General features: G+C 38.5%; 2 protein-coding genes across 9 annotated transcripts in view; both read right to left on the reverse strand.

The window, feature by feature from the left end:
- The window catches only part of Slik (Sterile20-like kinase), a 51,269-nt gene extending 40,772 nt beyond the window's left edge, over window positions 1-10,497 (reverse strand). For 4 of the 6 annotated variants that reach the window (XR_015838416.1, XR_015838415.1, XM_088269229.1 and 1 more), the window contains exons 1-3: window positions 10,263-10,497; window positions 3,779-4,044; window positions 1,364-1,527 (exon numbers count right to left, since the gene is read on the reverse strand). Coding sequence is in view for 4 of the 6 variants with exons in the window: in XM_088269229.1 (XP_088125355.1) it covers window positions 1,364-1,519 (156 nt within the window). In the remaining 2 variants the exon portion in view is untranslated. Of the gene's footprint in view, window positions 1-1,363; window positions 1,528-3,778; window positions 4,045-10,251 lie in introns of all 6 variants that reach the window. The other 2 variants (XM_088269228.1, XM_088269227.1) reach the window with 2 other exon arrangements.
- Window positions 10,498-10,887: 390 nt separating this feature from the next.
- Window positions 10,888-19,915, reverse strand: LOC148303885 (ferritin light chain-like). Of its 3 annotated transcripts, none has more exons than XM_088269232.1 (5): window positions 19,874-19,915; window positions 19,220-19,355; window positions 15,477-15,713; window positions 13,859-14,034; window positions 10,888-13,126 (listed from the first exon to the last, which is right to left on the reverse strand). In XM_088269232.1, exons 2-5 carry the CDS (start codon window positions 19,326-19,328, stop codon window positions 12,971-12,973), a joined length of 678 nt encoding a protein of 225 aa, XP_088125358.1. In that variant the 5' UTR covers window positions 19,329-19,355; window positions 19,874-19,915; the 3' UTR covers window positions 10,888-12,970. The 3 variants fall into 3 exon arrangements, with proteins under 3 accessions (XP_088125358.1, XP_088125357.1, XP_088125359.1); XM_088269231.1 differs by having other exon boundaries at window positions 19,692-19,905; XM_088269233.1 differs by having other exon boundaries at window positions 19,778-19,890.
- Between the last annotated feature and the right edge of the window lie 1,035 nt (window positions 19,916-20,950).

The following is a 20,950-nucleotide window of genomic DNA, read 5'->3' on the forward strand; positions in this document are numbered from 1 at the left end:
CCAAGACAGGTAGTGAGCTGTAATACAGAGGGAGGTCACAATAGACCTAATATGGTCGCAGTGACATAAGGGATGCAAGATCCCTAGACCCCAAAAAAAAAAAAATAATACACATCGCTTACTCTTTTCAAGAACGTCATAAATAAAAAAAAATAGATTTTTCAGGAGAACGTTTATAAAGTTTAAAAATAAAATACAATGTATTAAAAATAAATATCAAGCCACTTAATGAACTTTTTACTGTGCAACAGATCTTTTTAGGTAAAACCTGAAGATTTTTTCTGCATTTGAAAAATATTTTGTATTTTTAAAAATAATAATTAAACTATACCTTTTCTTCAAAATATAAAAACAGCACTTTCTGCCCTGTAGCGGGTAAATTTTATGTTAAAAATATGCCGCTGTTGCTGGGATATAGTACATTTTCTGGGCATTCCGAAAACATAGACAACTGAAAATTGACATTTTTTTATTTATGACGTTGTTGAAAGGAGTGAGCGATGTTGACTGCCAGCGATAGCTTTTAGAAAGATGACCGTAACTTTGATAATATCCCTATATATTCTAATTTATAAAAATATTCCAATTGCGTTTGATTTTGGCTTGCGACGAGCTCAAAGGAAAGCGCTCATCTAGTATGGTGAGAATGGAATGGATAAATATCACGGTGTGTGATTATTAGCTAATAAATTAATATGAAAAATCACAAGACTTTTCGGTAGCATTCTTATTGGAATCTGTAGGGAACTAAGGGAGATATTAAGGTTTAAACTTTACATATTTTATAAAACGAAAAACATGCGTTCGCATATCGCTCACTCCTTTCAAGAATGTCATAAATCAAAAATTGTCAATTTTCAGTTTTGCATGTTTTCGGAATGCCCAGAAAATGTACTATATCCCGGCAAAAGCGGCATATTTTTAGCTTAATATTTACCCGCTACAGGGCAGAAAGTGTTGTTTTTGCATTTTGAAGAAAATGTATTGTTTAATTATTTTTTAAAAATAAACTAGTTATTTTTCAAATGGAGAAAAAACCTTCAGGTTTGACTGAAAAGATCTGTTGCACAGTAAAAAGTTCAATAAGTGGCTTGTTTTAATAAATTGTATTATATTTTTAAACTTTAAAAACATTCTCCTGAAAAATCAAGTTTTTTGATTTATGACGTTCTTGAAAGGAGTGAGCGATATGTCATCAAATTTCCGTCATTGAACGTTTTATGATGTCATATGGAAAACATGCACAACTGAAAATTGACGATTTTTGATTTATGACGTTCTTGAAAGGAGCGAGTGATATCGCCGTTAAGGTCAGTGAATTTCTTTCGGACTCCTGGCGTCGGAGGAGGCGGCCTGGTTTTACCTTCCCGAAGGCGCCGTCGCCCAGCTCGCCGATCATCTCCCAGTAGAGGTCGGGGCTGCAGTCCATGCGGATGTTGTTGAAGACGCGCTTCTTCTTGGCGTCGTGGCCCCCGCCGCCGCCCAGGAACACCTTCTTCAGGTTGTTGAAGAAGGACATGGTGGCGCCTGCAACGGGACAGGAGGGTCTATCAACAGTGCTACAATAGAGGCTGTGTCACATTGCAACCAGAGTTATCTTGAAATAGTGCCACTAGTGGGACTAGCACTGGGAAATAGTGATAGAATAGAGTGTCTCTATTCAACAAGCGTTACAACTGAAAGTAATGCTACATTAGAGACAGTGTTACGCTGGAAACAGTGCTACAATAGACGGTGTCACATTGCAACCAACGTTATGCTGGATACAGTGCTACAATAGAAACAGTGTCACAATTCCAGCAAACTTATGCTGGAGACAGTGTCACAATCCAACCAGCATTACGCTGAAGACAGTGTCACGATCCAACCAGCGTTACACTGGAGATAGTCTCAATGCAACCACCAACAGTGCTGCAGTAGAGGCAGTGTCACAATGCAAGCAGCGTTACACTATTTCAAGTGTCACAATGCAACCAGCGTTACGCTGGAGACAGCGTCACAATCCAACCAGCGTTACACTGGAAATAGTGTCACAATGCAACCAGCGTTACACTGGAGACAGTGTCACAATGCAAGTAGCATTACGCTGGAGACAGCGTCACGATCCAACCAGCGTAACACTGGAAATAGTGTCACAATGCAACCAGCGTTACACTGGAGACAGTGTCACAATGCAAGTAGCATTACGCTGGAGACAGCGTCACGATCCAACCAGCGTTACACTGGAAATAGTGTCACAATGCAACCAGCGTTACACTGGAGACAGTGTCACAATGCAAGTAGCATTACGCTGGAGACAGCGTCACGATCCAACCAGCGTTACACTGGAAATAGTGTCACAATGCAACCAGCGTTACACTGGAGACAGTGTCACAATGCAAGTAGCATTACGCTGGAGACAGCGTCACGATCCAACCAGCGTTACACTGGAAATAGTGTCACAATGCAACCAGCGTTACACTGGAGACAGTGTCACAATGCAAGTAGCATTACGCTGGAGACAGCGTCACGATCCAACCAGCGTTACACTGGAAATAGTGTCACAATGCAACCAGCGTTACACTGGAGACAGTGTCACAATGCAAGTAGCATTACGCTGGAGACAGCGTCACGATCCAACCAGCGTTACACTGGAAATAGTGTCACAATGCAACCAGCGTTACACTGGAGACAGTGTCACAATGCAAGTAGCATTACGCTGGAGACAGCGTCACGATCCAACCAGCGTTACACTGGAAATAGTGTCACAATGCAACCAGCGTTACACTGGAGACAGTGTCACAATGCAAGTAGCATTACGCTGGAGACAGTGTCACAATGCAAGTAGCATTACGCTGGAGACAATGTCACGATCCAACCAGTGTTACACTGGAAATAGTGTCACAATGCAAGTAGCGTCATGCTGGATGTAGTGCTCTAATAGAAACAGTGTCACATTGCAACAATACAATAGCGACAGTGTATCAATCAATGTTTAACTAGTATTACGCTGGAAACAGTGTCACAATGCAACTAGCGTTACACTGGAAGTAGCGCTATAATAGAGGCAGTATCTCAATCCAATCAGCATCACGCTTGAAACAGTGTCACAATTCCAATAGCTTTATGCTGGATGTAGTGCTACAGTAGAAAGTGTTACAATATATCCAGCATTAAGCTAGAAACAGTGTCACAATTTAACCAGTGTTCCACAGTCCGCCTCCGTGGTGTGACGGTTAGCATGTTTAGCTACCGCGCTGGAGGTCCCGGGTCCGGTTCCCAGGGGGGCGATAATAAATATTTGTGATCTTACACACTAATATTTATTTAATATTACTCTGGACTGCACCATTACCTTGCCTTCACGTAAGCAAAAATCAAGATAACACTGCGTCAATACGATGCAGTGCCCTATGCACCATTGGGTGCGGGCAATGGTTAGAAATTAAACTGGAAGCAGTGCTGCAAAAGAAACAGATTTTTTTTTTTTGTGTTTTGAATATTGAAAGCATTAACTTTGTGGATCATATTAATATATTATTTCGAGAAATAAAAATACTTTGTGTTCTGATCCACTCACATTTTTATTAACCAACTAGTTTCGGCAACAACCTGTTGCCTCTTCAGGGTTTAATTTATGAGTCATAAATTAAACCCTGAAGAGGGCAACAGGTTGTTGCCGAAACTAGTTGGTTAAATAAAAATGTGAGTGGATCAGAACACAAAGTATTTTTATTTCTCGAAATAATAGAAACAGAATTTGCTTACAAAAATTTAGACGCACTCAAAATATTCTTACCTTATGTCCCGATTTGGTTTAAACTTCAAATTATAAAAAATATATATATATACTGTCACAGAATTTTTTTCATTATATATTCATATCACACACTATGGTTCCCATCTCACGTTAGCTGCTTGTCAGCTTCACATCGCGTTGGCGTTCACACAGTTTCGCTGAAGTGTTCGTACACATGTCTATATCGCGTTTTCACCGATATTTTATACTTCACCGCACTTATTTTATACATTTAAGATTATATATATTAAAAAATTTACAAAAACCTGTAAAAAAATATTAAAAAAACATTTAAATACGAGTGAGGATGAGAGTAGACTGGACGCAGTCGGGATGCCATCTCCCAGTGCGGCAAGACCATGTATGGTAGATGTTCCAATGGTGATATAAGGAAAGGGTGCAAGGCTGAGATGAGCACTATCCAGCAAACTAAGGAAGGCGGCTTGGGATGGTTTGGGAAGGATGAGAGTAGACTGGATGCAGTCGGGATGCCATCTCTCAGTGCGGCAAGACCATGTATGGTAGATGTTCCAATGGTGATATAAGGAAAGGGTGCAAGGCTGAGATGAGCACTATCCAGCAAACTAAGGAAGGCGGCTTGGGATGGTTTGGGAAGGATGAGAGTAGACTGGATGCAGTCGGGATGCCATCTCTCAGTGCGGCAAGACCATGTATGGTAGATGTTCCAATGGTGATATAAGGAAAGGGTGCAAGGCTGAGATGAGCACTATCCAGCAAACTAAGGAAGGCGGCTTGGGATGGTTTGGGAAGGATGAGAGTAGACTGGATGCAGTCGGGATGCCATCTCTCAGTGCGGCAAGACCATGTATGGTAGATGTTCCAATGGTGATATAAGGAAAGGGTGCAAGGCTGAGATGAGCACTATCCAGCAAACTAAGGAAGGCGGCTTGGGATGGTTTAGGAAGGATGAGAGTAAACTGGATGCAGTCGGGATGCCATCTCTCAGTGCGGCAAGACCATGTATGGTAGATGTTCCAATGGTGATATAAGGAAAGGGTGCAAGGCTGAGATGAGCACTATCCAGCAAACTAAGGAAGGCGGCTTGGGATGGTTTGGGAAGGATGAGAGTAGACTGGATGCAGTCGGGATGCCATCTCTCAGTGCGGCAAGACCATGTATGGTAGATGTTCCAATGGTGATATAAGGAAAGGGTGCAAGGCTGAGATGAGCACTATCCAGCAAACTAAGGAAGGCGGCTTGGGATGGTTTGGGAAGGATGAGAGTAGACTGGATGCAGTCGGGATGCCATCTCTCAGTGCGGCAAGACCATGTATGGTAGATGTTCCAATGGTGATATAAGGAAAGGGTGCAAGGCTGAGATGAGCACTATCCAGCAAACTAAGGAAGGCGGCTTGGGATGGTTTGGGAAGGATGAGAGTAGACTGGATGCAGTCGGGATGCCATCTCTCAGTGCGGCAAGACCATGTATGGTAGATGTTCCAATGGTGATATAAGGAAAGGGTGCAAGGCTGAGATGAGCACTATCCAGCAAACTAAGGAAGGCGGCTTGGGATGGTTTGGGAAGGATGAGAGTAGACTGGATGCAGTCGGGATGCCATCTCTCAGTGCGGCAAGACCATGTATGGTAGATGTTCCAATGGTGATATAAGGAAAGGGTGCAAGGCTGAGATGAGCACTATCCAGCAAACTAAGGAAGGCGGCTTGGGATGGTTTGGGAAGGATGAGAGTAGACTGGATGCAGTCGGGATGCCATCTCTCAGTGCGGCAAGACCATGTATGGTAGATGTTCCAATGGTGATATAAGGAAAGGGTGCAAGGCTGAGATGAGCACTATCCAGCAAACTAAGGAAGGCGGCTTGGGATGGTTTGGGAAGGATGAGAGTAGACTGGATGCAGTCGGGATGCCATCTCTCAGTGCGGCAAGACCATGTATGGTAGATGTTCCAATGGTGATATAAGGAAAGGGTGCAAGGCTGAGATGAGCACTATCCAGCAAACTAAGGAAGGCGGCTTGGGATGGTTTGGGAAGGATGAGAGTAGACTGGATGCAGTCGGGATGCCATCTCTCAGTGCGGCAAGACCATGTATGGTAGATGTTCCAATGGTGATATAAGGAAAGGGTGCAAGGCTGAGATGAGCACTATCCAGCAAACTAAGGAAGGCGGCTTGGGATGGTTTGGGAAGGATGAGAGTAGACTGGATGCAGTCGGATGCCATCTCTCAGTGCGGCAAGACCATGTATGGTAGATGTTCCAATGGTGATATAAGGAAAGGGTGCAAGGCTGAGATGAGCACTATCCAGCAAACTAAGGAAGGCGGCTTGGGATGGTTTGGGAAGGATGAGAGTAGACTGGATGCAGTCGGGATGCCATCTGTCAGTGCGGCAAGACCATGTATGGTAGATGTTCCAATGGTGATATAAGGAAAGGGTGCAAGGCTGAGATGAGCACTATCCAGCAAACTAAGGAAGGCGGCTTGGGATGGTTTGGGAAGGATGAGAGTAGACTGGATGCAGTCGGGATGCCATCTCTCAGTGCGGCAAGACCATGTATGGTAGATGTTCCAATGGTGATATAAGGAAAGGGTGCAAGGCTGAGACAAAATAATACAAATTGGTACTAAAAACACATTTGTTTGCTAAATCATTTCCACCATAATATTTTCCCCAATTCATTCACCGTGAAGCGCCCTTGAGGTATTTTTTTACGAAAATGGCGCTATATAAGTTATCCAATTTTATTATTATTATTATTATCAACTGTTACTGTACATATTCTAAATATATGTACAAATATATTTAGAATATGTACAATCATCACAGGATCAATCATCTAGCCCTAATTAGCGATCAAGCCAACACCGCATCGATCCGATGGCGTCTAGAGGGTCAGAAGAAGAGAAACGACCGCATATATGGGACAAATCACAGTTTAAAGTAGGATGATGTCATGTTTATCTTTTATTAGCACTCTACTAAGCAAACAGTCAAACCTGTTAGGCCAGTTGAAATTAAACAATTCAGGATGTTTTTACAGAATTTTTTTACATCTCAACATAGATGAAGAAGAATATGGAATTTATGTATTAATTGTTAAATCAAACACATATCGCTCACTCCTCTCAAGAACGTCATAAATCAAAAAAACATGATTTTTTAGGAGAACGTTTTTAAAGTTTAAAAATATAATGCAATGTATTACAAATAAATATCAAGCCACTTATTGAACATTTTACTGTGCAACAGATCTTTTTAGGTAAAACCTGAAGGTTTTTTCTCCATTTGAAAAATATTTAGTATATTTAAAAAAATAATTTAAAAATACCTTTTCTTCAAAATGCAAAAACAACACTTTCTGCCCTGTAGCGGGTAAATATTAAGATAAAAATATGCAGCTTTTGCTATTGGGATATAGTGGATTTTTTGGGCATTCTGAAAACATGCACAACTGAAAATTGACGATTTTTGATTTATGACGTTCTTGAAAGGAGTGAGCGATATTTTTTGACAAGGTGATCAGTCCTCCGCTTCAGGTACCAGTCCAGGGTAATATTGAATAAATATTACAGTGAAAAAATCACTTATTTTTATTTGACCCCCCTGGGAATCGAACCCGGGACCTCCAGAACGGTAGACGAGCGTGCTGACCATTACACTACAGAGGCGGACAATATATATATATATATATATATATATATATATATATATATATATATATATATATATATATATATATATATATATATTGTGACGATTGTTTCGCCTAGTTATGTAATTTTCAAACAAACGTCACAATATTTATTTTCATGTGTTTTTTTTAATAATAAAATACAACTTTGATACATTAAAATACGACTCAAAAAATCTGTTATTAATGTTAGTTATTAATACATAATTACAATGGCGTTCTACTAATTAAACACCAAGGTGTCATAGGCCGGCTGAGCGATCACATGTCGCTCACTCCTTTCAACAACGTCATTTATCAAAAATGTACAATTTTCAGTTGTGCATGTTTTCGGAATGCCCAGAAAATGTACTATATCCCAGCAAAAGCGGCATATTTTTAACTCAATATTTACCCGCTACAGGGCAGAAAGTGTTGTTTTTGCATTTTGAAGAAAAGGTATTGTTTAATTATTTTTTTAAATATACTAAATATTTTTCAAATGGAGGAAAAGCATTCAGGTTTTACCTAAAAAGATCTGTTGCACAGTAAAAAGTTCAATAAGTGGCTTGATATTTATTTTTAATACATTGTATTATATTTTTAAACTTTAAACACATTCTCTTGAAAAATCAAGATTTTTGATTGATGACGTTCTTGAAAGGAGTGAGCGATGTGTAACATTCACCAATTCTACCCATAATTGACAACCACACTATTCAAATTCTTAGAACTTCTATATATATATATTGATCAAACTCGATAGACTTCACTAGAGGCATCTATGGTGGGATGAGGCAAGGTTTTCATAAACCAGAAACTCTTTTATTGGCATGCAACGTCTGAATCCTGGATTATATTCACATACTTACTTACTTACTTACTTATAACCCTTATCCGCACCAAATGGTGCATAGGGCACTGTATCAAATTGACGCAGTGTTATCTTGATCATTACTTACATGAAGGCAAGGTGATCATTCTCGCGCTTCAGGAACCAGTCCAGGGTGATATTAAATAAATATTACAGTGTAAAATCACTTATATTTATTTTCACCCCCCCTGGGAATCGAACCCGGGACCTCCAGCACGGTAGCTAAACACGCTGACCATTACACCACGGAGGCGGACAACTCATTCATATTATACACAGTATTCACATACTCATACATAGAAAATATCACTTCCTTTTTTTCTAAGCCTTTAATTTGACCAGTTACCATATTTCCGACATTTTGAGTGTGTCCAAATACTAGTTCACAAATCTGGATTACCTCCAATTACGCGTTATTTTTTTACATTATTATTTGACATGAGAAGAATATTCTTCTTCTTCTTCTATGAGACATTACTATCTATCATTAGTACCCTAACTGTCCATCGAACCTCCTCCCTCTACCTCCTTCCCTAAACTCCCTTCTTCCTTTGCCTTCCTTATTATCATCAATTTGTAATTTATGTTGTTTTTAAATGTTCAAGTACTATCTACCCTCTGATGGCAAACAGCTATATATGGTATCAAACGTTTTGACCAATATCACTAGTCTGTTTTTGGTTGGTCGGAAGATATTGCTTTTTAGCAACTATGTACTTATTTCTTTTCTATACATGAAGTTTAAAATAAAAAACAAAATAAAAATAATAAAAAATAATATAAAAATAACTCCTGTGATTGGAGATAATCCAGATTTTGTGAACAAGCATTTGGACACACTCAAAATGTTGTAAATGAATTATCTGGTCAAATTGAAAGCTAAATAATAAAAATGAAAATGGTATTTTCTGGCGTTTCTCATGTGTGTGATTATAATCCAGGATTCGGATCTCACATACTAATATAAGAGTTTCCGCTTAATAAAAAGCTTCTTTACACCTCACCTATAGATGTCTCTAGTGAAGTTCTAGTGATTCAAGAACAAGGTTTCTAAATTGGTTCATATATATAGAACTTCCAAGAATTTGAGTAGTGTGGTTGTCAATAATGGGTAGAATCGGTGAATGTTACACGTGTGTAAAGTGATCACTTAAACCAGCCTATGACGGTCGTCAGCCCCGCAAATGCCCAGACCTCCATATTCTTCTTCATCTTTGATGAGATGTCAAAAAATAAAGTAATACAGATTTGTGAACAGATATTTGGACACACTCAAAATGTTGTAAAAAAAGTCAAGGACTGTCTAAAAATTTCATGGACATTTGAGTTGCCAAAACGTATGTAAACCCTTAGAAAATTCTATCACCATAAAATGTAATCATACATGTTTTTGAGTCTTGACTGGATTTAAAAACAATATAGATATTATATTAAATATGTTGAAGTAATATTTAAATAGGATTCGATAGATTTTAAACAAATTCATCCATGTGTAATTCTCGTATATTCCAAATCGATGAGGGAATAATCTGACGAATTAACACCAACGTGAGTCACCAAGGATGAACTCAAATTGTAGAAAAATGTATAAAACGGCCCGCAGTGAAAGAGTATGTAAATTGAATTATCGAAGATACGGAAGCTTGTTTTCGAGCGATAATATACTGAGGAATCTTTCTAGAAAACGTTGAAGACGTGCAGAGGTTTGCCCGCTTTTTAATATGTTGCAAATTTTTGTTTTGAATACGTATGGAAAATAACAAAATGTGAATTGTAGGCGATCTAATTGGCGACTGACCGCAAAGTCAAAACTTCAAACGTCACGAGATGCGAGCTCGGGCCCCGCGGGAAAAGGGGCTAGGAGCCCTCGCGGGGGCCCAGTTTAGTGTCGGTTGAAGATTCAAAATGTGGATTGACGAATTGATTAAGTGTTTTTCAAAATAATAACGAACTGAGGGGCCACCTCGGAGCACAGCCGCTGGCGATCGCCTGGTGAAAGGGGGTCGGTCCGAAGCCTTACGATGGCGGAAATATGCGAAAATATGGCGGAAACACTGTGAACTCTTATTGTAGACACTTTTGAGAGGCACTATCGACAGCTGGGTTCACTTTCCCGACGTTTTCGGCGGCCACGCACGGCGATTGGAAAAGAACGCTGCGTTATAGAAACGGCTCGGCCATTTTGGATCCGGCGTGTCGATAAAGTAGAGAGCTGCAGTTTAGTTTTCGTATTTAGGGAGAAATGTGACGCACAGGTGCATGGGAGGCGCTAGTCACTAAGTACCTATTGACATTCTACGGGCGCGTTCCTAAACGTGGAGTGATCGCTCGGGCCGCAACGACACGAAGTTGTCGCATCCACCATAAATCTCTATGAAATATTAACCCCCTATATTTATTTATTTTTTATTGAATACAGTTACATTTTTTTTTACAATTGAATACAATTTCTGTACATTTCTACTCGATAAAATCTAATAATTTTAGTTATGCTGAGTCTCTCCAAAAAAGAGACTGAGCTCTTGTGCTTGGAGAGGGACTTTTTTGCTGTTGTTGATAGTATCATGTTATACTTTTTTTTAAAATATTACTTGGGAACCTATATTTTTATGCGGTACCTGGGAGTTATCTTGTTTAGTTTTCTATTGTATAGTCTGTATAAGTTTGTAGTGTTCGTCAAGTTGAGTTTTTTTATGGAGCTTGTTTATTTTTTTATTTTTTATTTCTTTACTAGATCAGCAAACTATCCTACTTCACATTTGTAAAAAAATACAACATGGAAATGAAACGGAAATAAATAAGATAATCATAAACTTTTATTATTTTAGAAGTAAAAGTTACATATTTTGGGTTTGAAAGATCACGTGATAATAAAAAATAATAAAAAACCAAGGTACTGTGAAACAAAAAAACAGGCGCGAGTATTGTGTTTGCAAAGAATCGTCATTTTGCCGTCGTAATTTTTACGATATTTTAGTATTCTAGGTTTACATATAAAAACGTCGAAAAATGTGTCGGGTTGTGGTCCCGTGGTTAGTGTCGCGGCCTCTTAAGTAAGATTTTCTCGGTTCGAACCCCTCTACCGCAATATGATACCTATTTCTAATAATGAGCTGCTTAAGCTCACAGAATTAGTATGTAATTGTGTAAATAATAAAAACACAAATATTTCTCTTTAATTAAAAAATTTTAAAAAATAATTTAATGATCAGATAGAATAATATAACCATGATCAGTATAGTTTTTCGAACACCGCAAAGAAAATATTATCAATGAGTGACCTTGATTACTAGCAATCCCCTGAACAATAGCCTTATTCATAGTCATAGTGACTTCTTTAGAGGTAAATCTACTTAGGTAAGGTTTGCCGTGGATTCATTTTAGAATCTAAAATAACTGGTACAAAATAGTACCTACAAATTATGCTAATAAAATAATAATAAATCTGATGAGAACTAAATAATTTATATTTGAGCACTGACTCTGTGATTTTCCATTTTATAATTAAAATGTAACTTTGTTTTAAAATCACTATAAATATTTTATTATAAGTTAATCATAATGTCTACCGGTTTCCAAGCTAACTTAACTAGTACTTTAGTATGAATCAGTATTAAAGATGCATTTATCTTGGAAACCTGTGGAAAAACTATATGGAGCAAATCCAGCATTTGGCCACATACTTTACAAAATATTAATATATTGGAGTAGAGGTCTTCTCCAAAACGTTCCATTTACATTAGTAATGATTTTGTCCGCATGTCCGCTTCCGTAGTGTAATGGTCAGCACGCTCGGCTACCGTTCTGGAGGTCCCGGGTTCGATTCCCAAGGGGGGTAAAATAAATATAAGTGATTTTTTCACTGTAATATTTATTCAACTGGTACCTGAAGCGGAGGGCTGATCACCCTTCCTTCATGTGTAAACGATCAAGATAACACTGCGTTTATATGACACAGTGCCCTATGCACCATTGGGGTGCGGATAAGGGTTTTATAACTAACTAACTAACTAACCATCACGCCGCTTCCCCGCAGAAGTAGGCAGAGAGAATAGAGCGCCACACCACTCTGTCCTTGCAAACATTCTTCGCCTCTTCCACGTTCATGCATCTCCTCATACATACCCGCCGATTGTTACGACTCCTAACCTGACCACTTTCAAGTATTTGGCATACCTGATCGTGCCATGTTTTTCTCGGTCTTCCTCTGCTTCTTTTCCCGCTAATATTCGCCTCATAAATTTGTTTTACCGTTCTTTCCTCATTCATTCGTTCTACATGTCCAAACCATCTCAACACACCTTTCTTAATTTTATGGATAATGCTTATCTCAGCTTTGCATTCCTTCCTTATTTCACTATTCGTACATCTATCATACATCGTTTTGTCGCACATTCTTCTGAGAGAATTTTATTATTATTTTTTTAGAGAGGGTTTTATTATTATTATTATGAATGATTTTAGGTAATCAGGAATTGTAGCTTGTAAAATTGTTACGTTTTGGTGCAATTTAATGATTTCATATTGGTTTAACACAGGATTGGTCACGTTTTGTGGCAAATTTAATTAAGGTTTCGATAGAACACAGTAAACAGAACAGATTTGCATTTAAATAATTTTTGTGCAATATTGAAAATGTAACTTTTTGGTGAGGACTTTCACAGTTGTAGTCTAAACAGTATTGTAGAGGTATTCATCAAACACATAAAACCCGAAAGCCATGTTTTCCTCGTCAATTATGAATCTCTTCATGTTGGCAATGTAGCCGGACAACTGTAGTATGGTCTCGTCTTGCCCACGCATGAATTCTTCGAGGAATGAACTCATCTGTAAGCGGAAAACGAGGGTTAACACACTGCTTTAAATATGTCCAAGTGTCTCTTTAATGCCTTCATCCTAACAGTGCTGCTATACGCGTGTGAGTCGTGGCATCTCACCAAAGCTCAGAGCAAGAAACTAGCAAGTTTTGAAAATAGGTGCCTGAGACGAATACTGGGTGTAAAGTGGTATGAGAAGAACCCAACAGCCCTTCATACTGAAAGTCCTGAAGAGGAGAAGGTGGACATGGTTGGGACGTGTCCTTAGAATGCCACCTGAGGGCATCAACCCCTCGTGTCTCTTCTTCCAACCCCGAGGATTCCGGCGCCCATTCACCGACTATACTCAGCGGAACTTCTTGATGCCGGACTGACCAAGGAGATGGCGCGTGACAGAGTAACTTGGAGACCTTTCGTGTTGGCCATATGCTCCACCTAGGGAGCGAACATGGAGAAAGAAGAAGAAGTGTTGAATATATCGCAAACAATCACGATAAAGTGAAAAATTACCAATTTCAAAATGCTAAAATTATACATTGATTGCTGGAAATGGTTAAAAGTGCCTTTTCCATTCTGTTGGTAGAGAGCGGGACATGCTTGCAAACATAGTACAGATGGGAATTGGGTGTTGCGGCTACTTGTGATTAGTATACTGATGGTCGGGCGGCAGACTGCCAGAGTATAATTAGGGTCAGGGTTAATGAACAAAACTGCCTGACAAAAATGTTTTGAGTTATATTACCCCGGGATCGTGTAAACCTTCCCGACGCCTGGTCGCTTCTCCGTGGATCGAATAAGTTTTCTCCGCCAAATGTTTGTGAATATCCAACGCCCGTGCCAATAGCACAATCTCAGATTCAGCATCACTTATCCTAGGATTGGCCTCAAATTTTTCCAAATTAAATGAATATATGCTACCTGTAAAAAACCACTTCATTATTCGATTCGGCAGTCACTTTGTTTTAATATCTATCTAATTTTTCGACATCTTATCATAGTTGAAGAAGAATATAGAAGTCTGGGCATTTAGGGGTGATCATTTACATTTTAGGGTGATCACTTTACATTTGTAACATTTATTTATTTATTTAAACTTCATGTACAGAAAATAAAAAGTACATTGGCGGGCTTATTGCTAAAAAGCAATATCTTCCAACCGACCAAAGACGGACTAGTGATATTGATCAAAACGTTTGATACCATATATAGCCGTTTGCAATCAGTGGGCAGATAGTACTTGAACATTTAAAAAAACATAAATTACAAATTGACATTTAAAAAGAAACATAAATTAACAAAAGACGATAATAAGGAGGGCAAAGGAAGAAGGGAGTTTAGGGAAGGAGGAAGAGGGAGGAGGTTTGATGGACAGTTAGGATTCTAATGACAGATAGTAATGTCTCAGACGTTTTTAAAAGTTATTACATATTATTGTCTGATGTAATAGATTTTATCAAAAAACTAAAAAACAATTATTAACAATTAGACAAAAAAGTATTCTAGGATTCTAATGATAAATAGGTAGAATCAGGTAGCAAGTTTAAGAAAGAGAGGAGGGGTCAGGGGAGGAAGAGATGGACAGTTAGGGTTCTAAGGTAAGATAATGATGTTTCAGGCGTTTTTTGAAGGTTAAAATAGAAGGTGCATTTTTTACGTGTAGAGGTAGTTCATTCCAGAGTCTAGCCGCTTGGACAGTAAAGGAATTACTGAGGAATGCTGTGTTGTGGCAAGGAATGGAGAGTGTTCTCTCTTGGGAAGAGCGAAGCGATAGATTTAGAACATTCATTAATTCTACCCATGATTGACAACAAACACACAACTCAAACTTCTATATATATGATCCAAATTCGAAACATAGTTTTTGAATTCACTAGAATTTCACTGGAGATATCTATGGTGAGATGAAGAAGCTTTTTTAATGAGCAGAAACTCTTATATTTGTATGTGAGGACCTCCACATGTCGCTCACTCCCACACAACGTCAGATATGAAAAAAATAAATTTTTCAAGAGATCGTTTTTAAAGATTAAGAATATAATAAAATGTATTAAAAATAAATATCAAGCCACTTATTAAACTTTTTACTGTGCAATAGATCTTTTTAGGTAAAACCTGAATGTATTTTCTCCATTTGAAAAATAATTATTATATTTAAAAAAATAATTAAGCAATACCTTTTCTTCAAAATGTAAAAACAACACTTTCTGCCCTAGAGCGGGTAAATATTAAGTTAGAAATATCCGCTTTTGCTGGGATATAGTACATTTTCTGGGTATTTCGAAAACATACACAAGTGAAAATGGACTATTTTTGATAGATGACGTTGTTGAAAGGAGCGAGCGATGTCAGATATTACACACCTGTATTGGCTAAGAACCGGGAAAGTTCCAAAGTCTTGTCCCAGGAGCTGTTGCTGAGCTTCATGAAGAGCTTGGAGAATCCGGGGCGATTGTTTGTGGTGCTCGCCGTGACTGACATGGTCAGGTACTCCATCCAAGAGGTGAAATATGTCCTTGCTAAATCTCTTATTTCTTCCGATATATTTATCATATTGGAAGAATATTGCTTGTGGCAGTTGACAAGTCTTAAACCATCCACTGAAATATGACACAAAAACTTAGGCAGGGTTACAAGAAACGCTAGAAAATATCTTCTTCTTCTTGGTGTGTTTTTAAGAGGGCTTAGCCTCCTGCGATGTCGATCCCCAGCTATAAATCCATCTCTTTGGGGCTGGCCGTGCAGTGCAATATAAGGGAGTCTCGAAGTTTCCATTCTCCTCACACGCGCATACCATTGTCTCCTTCGTTGCCTTCCCCACCTAACGACATCTTCCATCTCGCATATCGCTCACTCCTTTCAAGAACGTCATAAATCAAAAATCGTCAATTTTCAGATGTGCATGTTTTCGGAATGCCCAGACAATGTACTATATCCCAGCAAAAGCGGCATATTTTTAACTTAATATTTACCCGCTACAGGGCAGAAAGTGTTGTTTTTGCATTTTGAAGAAAATGTGTTGTTTAATTATTTATTTAAATATACTAAATATTTTTCAAATGGAGAAAAAATCTTCAGGTTTTAACTAAAAAGATCTGTTGCACAGTAAAAAGTTCAATAAGTGGCTTGATATTTATTTTCAATACATTGTTTTATATTTTTAAACTTTAAAAACGTTCTCCTGAAAAATCAAGTTTTTTTATTTATGACGTTCTTGAAAGGAGTGAGCGATATCTCCCTGATCCTGGCGTTTCTTATTCTATCACGAAGACTCTTGCCAGATATGCTTCTTGGAGTCTTCATTTCTGACACTCTAACTGCGTTTTTTTTTTACAAAGGACCTCTCACAAAATATCTTCTTCATTTTATTATTATAGACTATAATTTGACCAGTCAATTTATTTACAACATTCTGAGAGTGTCTAAATACTGGATAATCCCCAATTAAGAGTTATAACTCTATAATAACGTGATGGTACCACTGCTCAGTCTGTGGAACACGTACTGAGATCTTGCCCAATGTTTGAGCGAAACAGGTGGATTCTCCAAATGGAGTGTGATGCTCACAACATCGACTCCCTGAACCCGCAGGAGATGCTAAAAAGCGGAGTCGTCTCCAAATTATACTTGGACTACCTGGAAAGTTTAGTTGTGGAGATGAAAAACTACAATGAAGGAGGATAAACGTCGGAGCCGGATAATACTTACGGAGCTCAATGCAGCGGAGTGAAGCGGCTGAACGCTGCTCTAACCTCTCTTTCTCTCCCAGATAATGCATACCCGAAAGCACTAAAGCAAAAGTGCAAGAATCCCGTACCCGTAACATGACCTTGCATATATAAGCAGGGTGCAAAAAAATGTGAGAGGGAAAAAAAAAAAAAAAAAAAACTCTATAATAAGTCTAATAATATATATAGTTATAATAATAATAATAAATAATAATATATAGTTATAATAAAAAAATTTAAAAAAAAAAAACTTGACCGAAAAAGACTTGGCACGATCAGATCAATCAGAACCTAAAATCTGGCGGTGTCAAAAGTCTGCGTAATCGGAGGGCATGTATGACTAGATGTATGGATGTGAAGGAGGCGAGGAGTGTATGTCAGGACAGAAGAGTGTGGCGTTCCATCCTCTCTGCCTACCCCTGCGTGGTGACATTCCCTGTCACATTGCTGATTGAAAAAACTGTAAAATATTGTTCTGGGTGTTTTTAGTGTGTTATCTTGGAAAACTGGAGAGGTAGGTGTTTGAACTTTATTGTGTAACGTTATCTTTGAAAACTTTTTACGTAATTTTGGTTTTTATTGCATATTAGCGTTTGTTGCCTGTGGGCTACATTAGGCGAAAAGTGTAGTTGTTTTGTTTGAAAGTGTATAGTTTATTTATTTTATATATTATTGAAGAATGTCTGGTAAGCGCCGTCTTTGTGACGAGGACATTGTTGCAATGCTTCATGATGGTGTAGAAAATGAATATGGCCTAGATTATGAAAACGACAGCCTCGCAGATCCTGATTTCATACATGAAATCGAGACATTTGAAAATGAGACAGCAGATGTAGATATTGATGTGGATTCTGTAGTAGAAATCCTAGAGGAAAATCTAGAAGGCTCGTCTTCACACGTGGAAAATGTCTCGTCAAACCAAAGCTCTGCTCAACCTGCACCAACTCTAGGTCAACAAACAAAAACTGTTAATGAAAAGCCAACAAAACAAAAGCCTGCTAAACTTAGTTCACGGTGGAAAAAAAAGAATCTTGAATTGAAAGAAATGCTCATGTTTACAGGAAATAGAACCCTGACTCTTGATATTTTAGAACTTGAAACCCCTATCCAGTTCTTTTTTTTTACCTGTTTCCATAATAACTAATCAAGAGAATTTCAGAAGAGACCAACCTGTATCAAGTCCAAAAAGATCCCAATATCAATTTTCGTGTGACTGAAATGGATAAGGCAATTCATAGGCGAGTACAATCGTCATATGGGTGGTGCCGACCTCCTCGACAGAGTCATGGGTATCTACAAGATCCGGTTTCGAAGCAAACGATGGCATATGCGCTGATGCTAAGCGGCTTGAGTCAGGCCGCTTAGCATCAGCAGATTTTCGTCTGGAGGTTGCTGTGACTCTGTGCAAATTAGGTATAAAGCCTAATATGTCCGATCGGCGGTCGTTGGAGAACAAGATTCAAGCCAAAAAGCACAAAGGACCTGCTCAGCATGTCCCTACAAAAGCAGCCAGATTGGGCACTGGCCGCAATGGTCTAAAAAAAAATCATATGCAAATTTGCAAAATGCAAAGGTTTACCCACAATGTGTGTGAAAAATGCGGAGTAGCTTTATGCTACACGAAAGCTAAGAATTGCTTCAGAAACTTCCATCTCTCATATTAAAGGCTGCCAGCTGTTGTTATCATTATTTTGATCTTTTCATTCAGTGTTGCCTCAAGGCAACACTCCCTATTTTTTAGTTTTGTTTCATAATTAATAAAAAAAAATGAAATTCCCGAAACACGTGTATTTTATATTTGTCTTTACGTCTCAAATCCAAAAAATGAAAAACATTCGAGTTCATGAGTGATAGAGGGTTAAGGTCTATATATATATATACTTGTTCGTTGTGCGCGTGTGGAGAGGAGGATGAGACTGCTGACACACATATTTTTCAACTGCCCCTTACTCCCTAACCTCGAGTTCATTCAGGACATTCGGTCGGAGGGTTTGTCCTTCCCGCTGAATGTCCAACACCTATTGTCAATCAACTCAAAAAATGTTAACGGTGCCATCATTAAACATATAAAAAAGTATGGCAAAAGCGTGTGACCCCAAAAAAAATCAATAAAAAAAAATATATTGTTTAAGTAAAATCTGGACTGGCACCTGAAGCGGAGGGCTGATCACCTTTCCTTCGTGTGTTAACGATCAATACAACACTGCCTTTGTATGATGCAGTGCCCTATGCACCATTGGGGTGCGGATAAGGGTTTGAAAAATGAAATGAAGTAAAATCACTAGTTGGCAGGTATCACCCAAAATTGGGTGCTTTGCCAATAAATTAAAAAAAAAAAAAAAGGTCTATATATATAATAATATATAAATAAAACCAACCTTTATCATTCTCTCTGCAAGAAAAGATGACAACGCTCTCGCAACCATCTCTTGGACCGCGTGCTTGGGTGAGTCCCAAGATCAAGCAAAGCAGGATGCAGATCTTCATTTTCTAAGTCAAATTCCAATACGTATTCTAAAAAAAAAGTCGTCCGCGTTATGAATTTCAACATTCTAGATCTCGGCCTTAATACATTAACTTCTTGACGTATCGTTGCAAAACTCAAATGGCAGTGGGCAGGACATATAGCGAGACAGGACCCCATAAGATATACCCCGAGAATTCTACCATGGAGATCTTGGGAGAACAGAAGAGGTGTCGGAAGACCCCAAAAGAGGTGGACCGACGGCATAGTCGCTGTGGGGAGTAGAAACTGGCTGCAAGCAGCAACCGGCCGGAGGAAATGGAAAGGAGGGGGAGAGGCCTTTATCCAGCAGTGAGTCAGAGGGCTCGTAATGAAGAAGAACATACGTGGGTATACTGGCAAAAAATGTTGACTCTAAAATCCCCGTTTGAACAATCCGTGTTATTTAAAGCTTTTAGCCTGAATAAAATACCCGCTATTAAACTTAAAGTTGAATTAACTTGTAAAACCACATATCGCTCACTCCTTTCAAGGAGTTTTTCTTTTAATTTAAAATAAATAAACTGACTTGTGGAGTTGTTAGTCGGTTCCGAATCGCAACTGAATGACTATCAAAGATATGCATGTTTGAAAAGCCACAAAGTCCATACTGCAAAAGGTGATGGCCCCATTGTATGTTAAACATGAGGCGGAATTACACAATGCTCTGTTCCCAAAACTGCCTGCGCATCACAAAAACCCTTACCCGCACCCCGACGGTTCATAGGTCACTACTTGATATAAACGCAGGGTTATCTTGATTGTTACTTACATGAAGGCAAGGAGATCGTCGTTTCAGATAATATTACGCTGGACTGGTTACCTGAAGCGGAGGGCTGATCACCCTTACTTCATGTTTTAACGATCAAGACAACTGTGTTTGTATGATGCAGTGCCCTATGCAGCATTAGGGTGCGGATAAGGGTTTGAAAAAGGGAGAAGATATGTGTACAATGTGCCTAAATACTTGTTGGCATCTCTGGGTAATAATTTCCTTTTAGAGAATATTACATATTTTTATTTTATTATAATTTATTAAAAAAAAATATATTTTTCGAATCTCAACAAAGATGAAGAAGACTCTTCTTCAGCTTTCTTATTTTACTATATAATATGGGACTCCACAGAGAAATTTCAGTACAAAACTTCAATCTAATCAACCTTTGGCCGCCCAGTGGTCCTATAAGGGACCGCGGATTTGCGTCGATCAATACCCACCGGTCCCATACAGGACCATAGATTGTGATGAATTTGGCGTTTGGATTACACTGATTTATGATAGTATGAATATTAGAATCAATTTATTTATTGAACGGCTTATACCTTTAACATAATATATACAGTATCTAATATAAAAATACACTAATGAATACACTAATAGAGAAACTAAAAGTCTTAAACATAAAGTAATAATAAAATAACAAATAGTAAGCACTGGTCAATACACGTCTCCTTCACACACTATCAGCGAGCAGCGAGAGAGAGTGAAACACAACGTTTACATTTATCCATTATAACATAGAGAAGAAATGCTGAGAAAGTACAGACTTCAAGGTGGATAAAAATATATTAAATAAATCTATACTTTCAAAAGCATTGGCTAACA

The sequence above is a fragment of the Brachycentrus maculatus genome, unplaced genomic scaffold (assembly GCF_059751285.1).
Source record: "Brachycentrus maculatus isolate JH-2025_06_01 unplaced genomic scaffold, ASM5975128v1 h1tg000342l, whole genome shotgun sequence".
Lineage (NCBI taxonomy): Eukaryota > Metazoa > Arthropoda > Insecta > Trichoptera > Brachycentridae > Brachycentrus > Brachycentrus maculatus.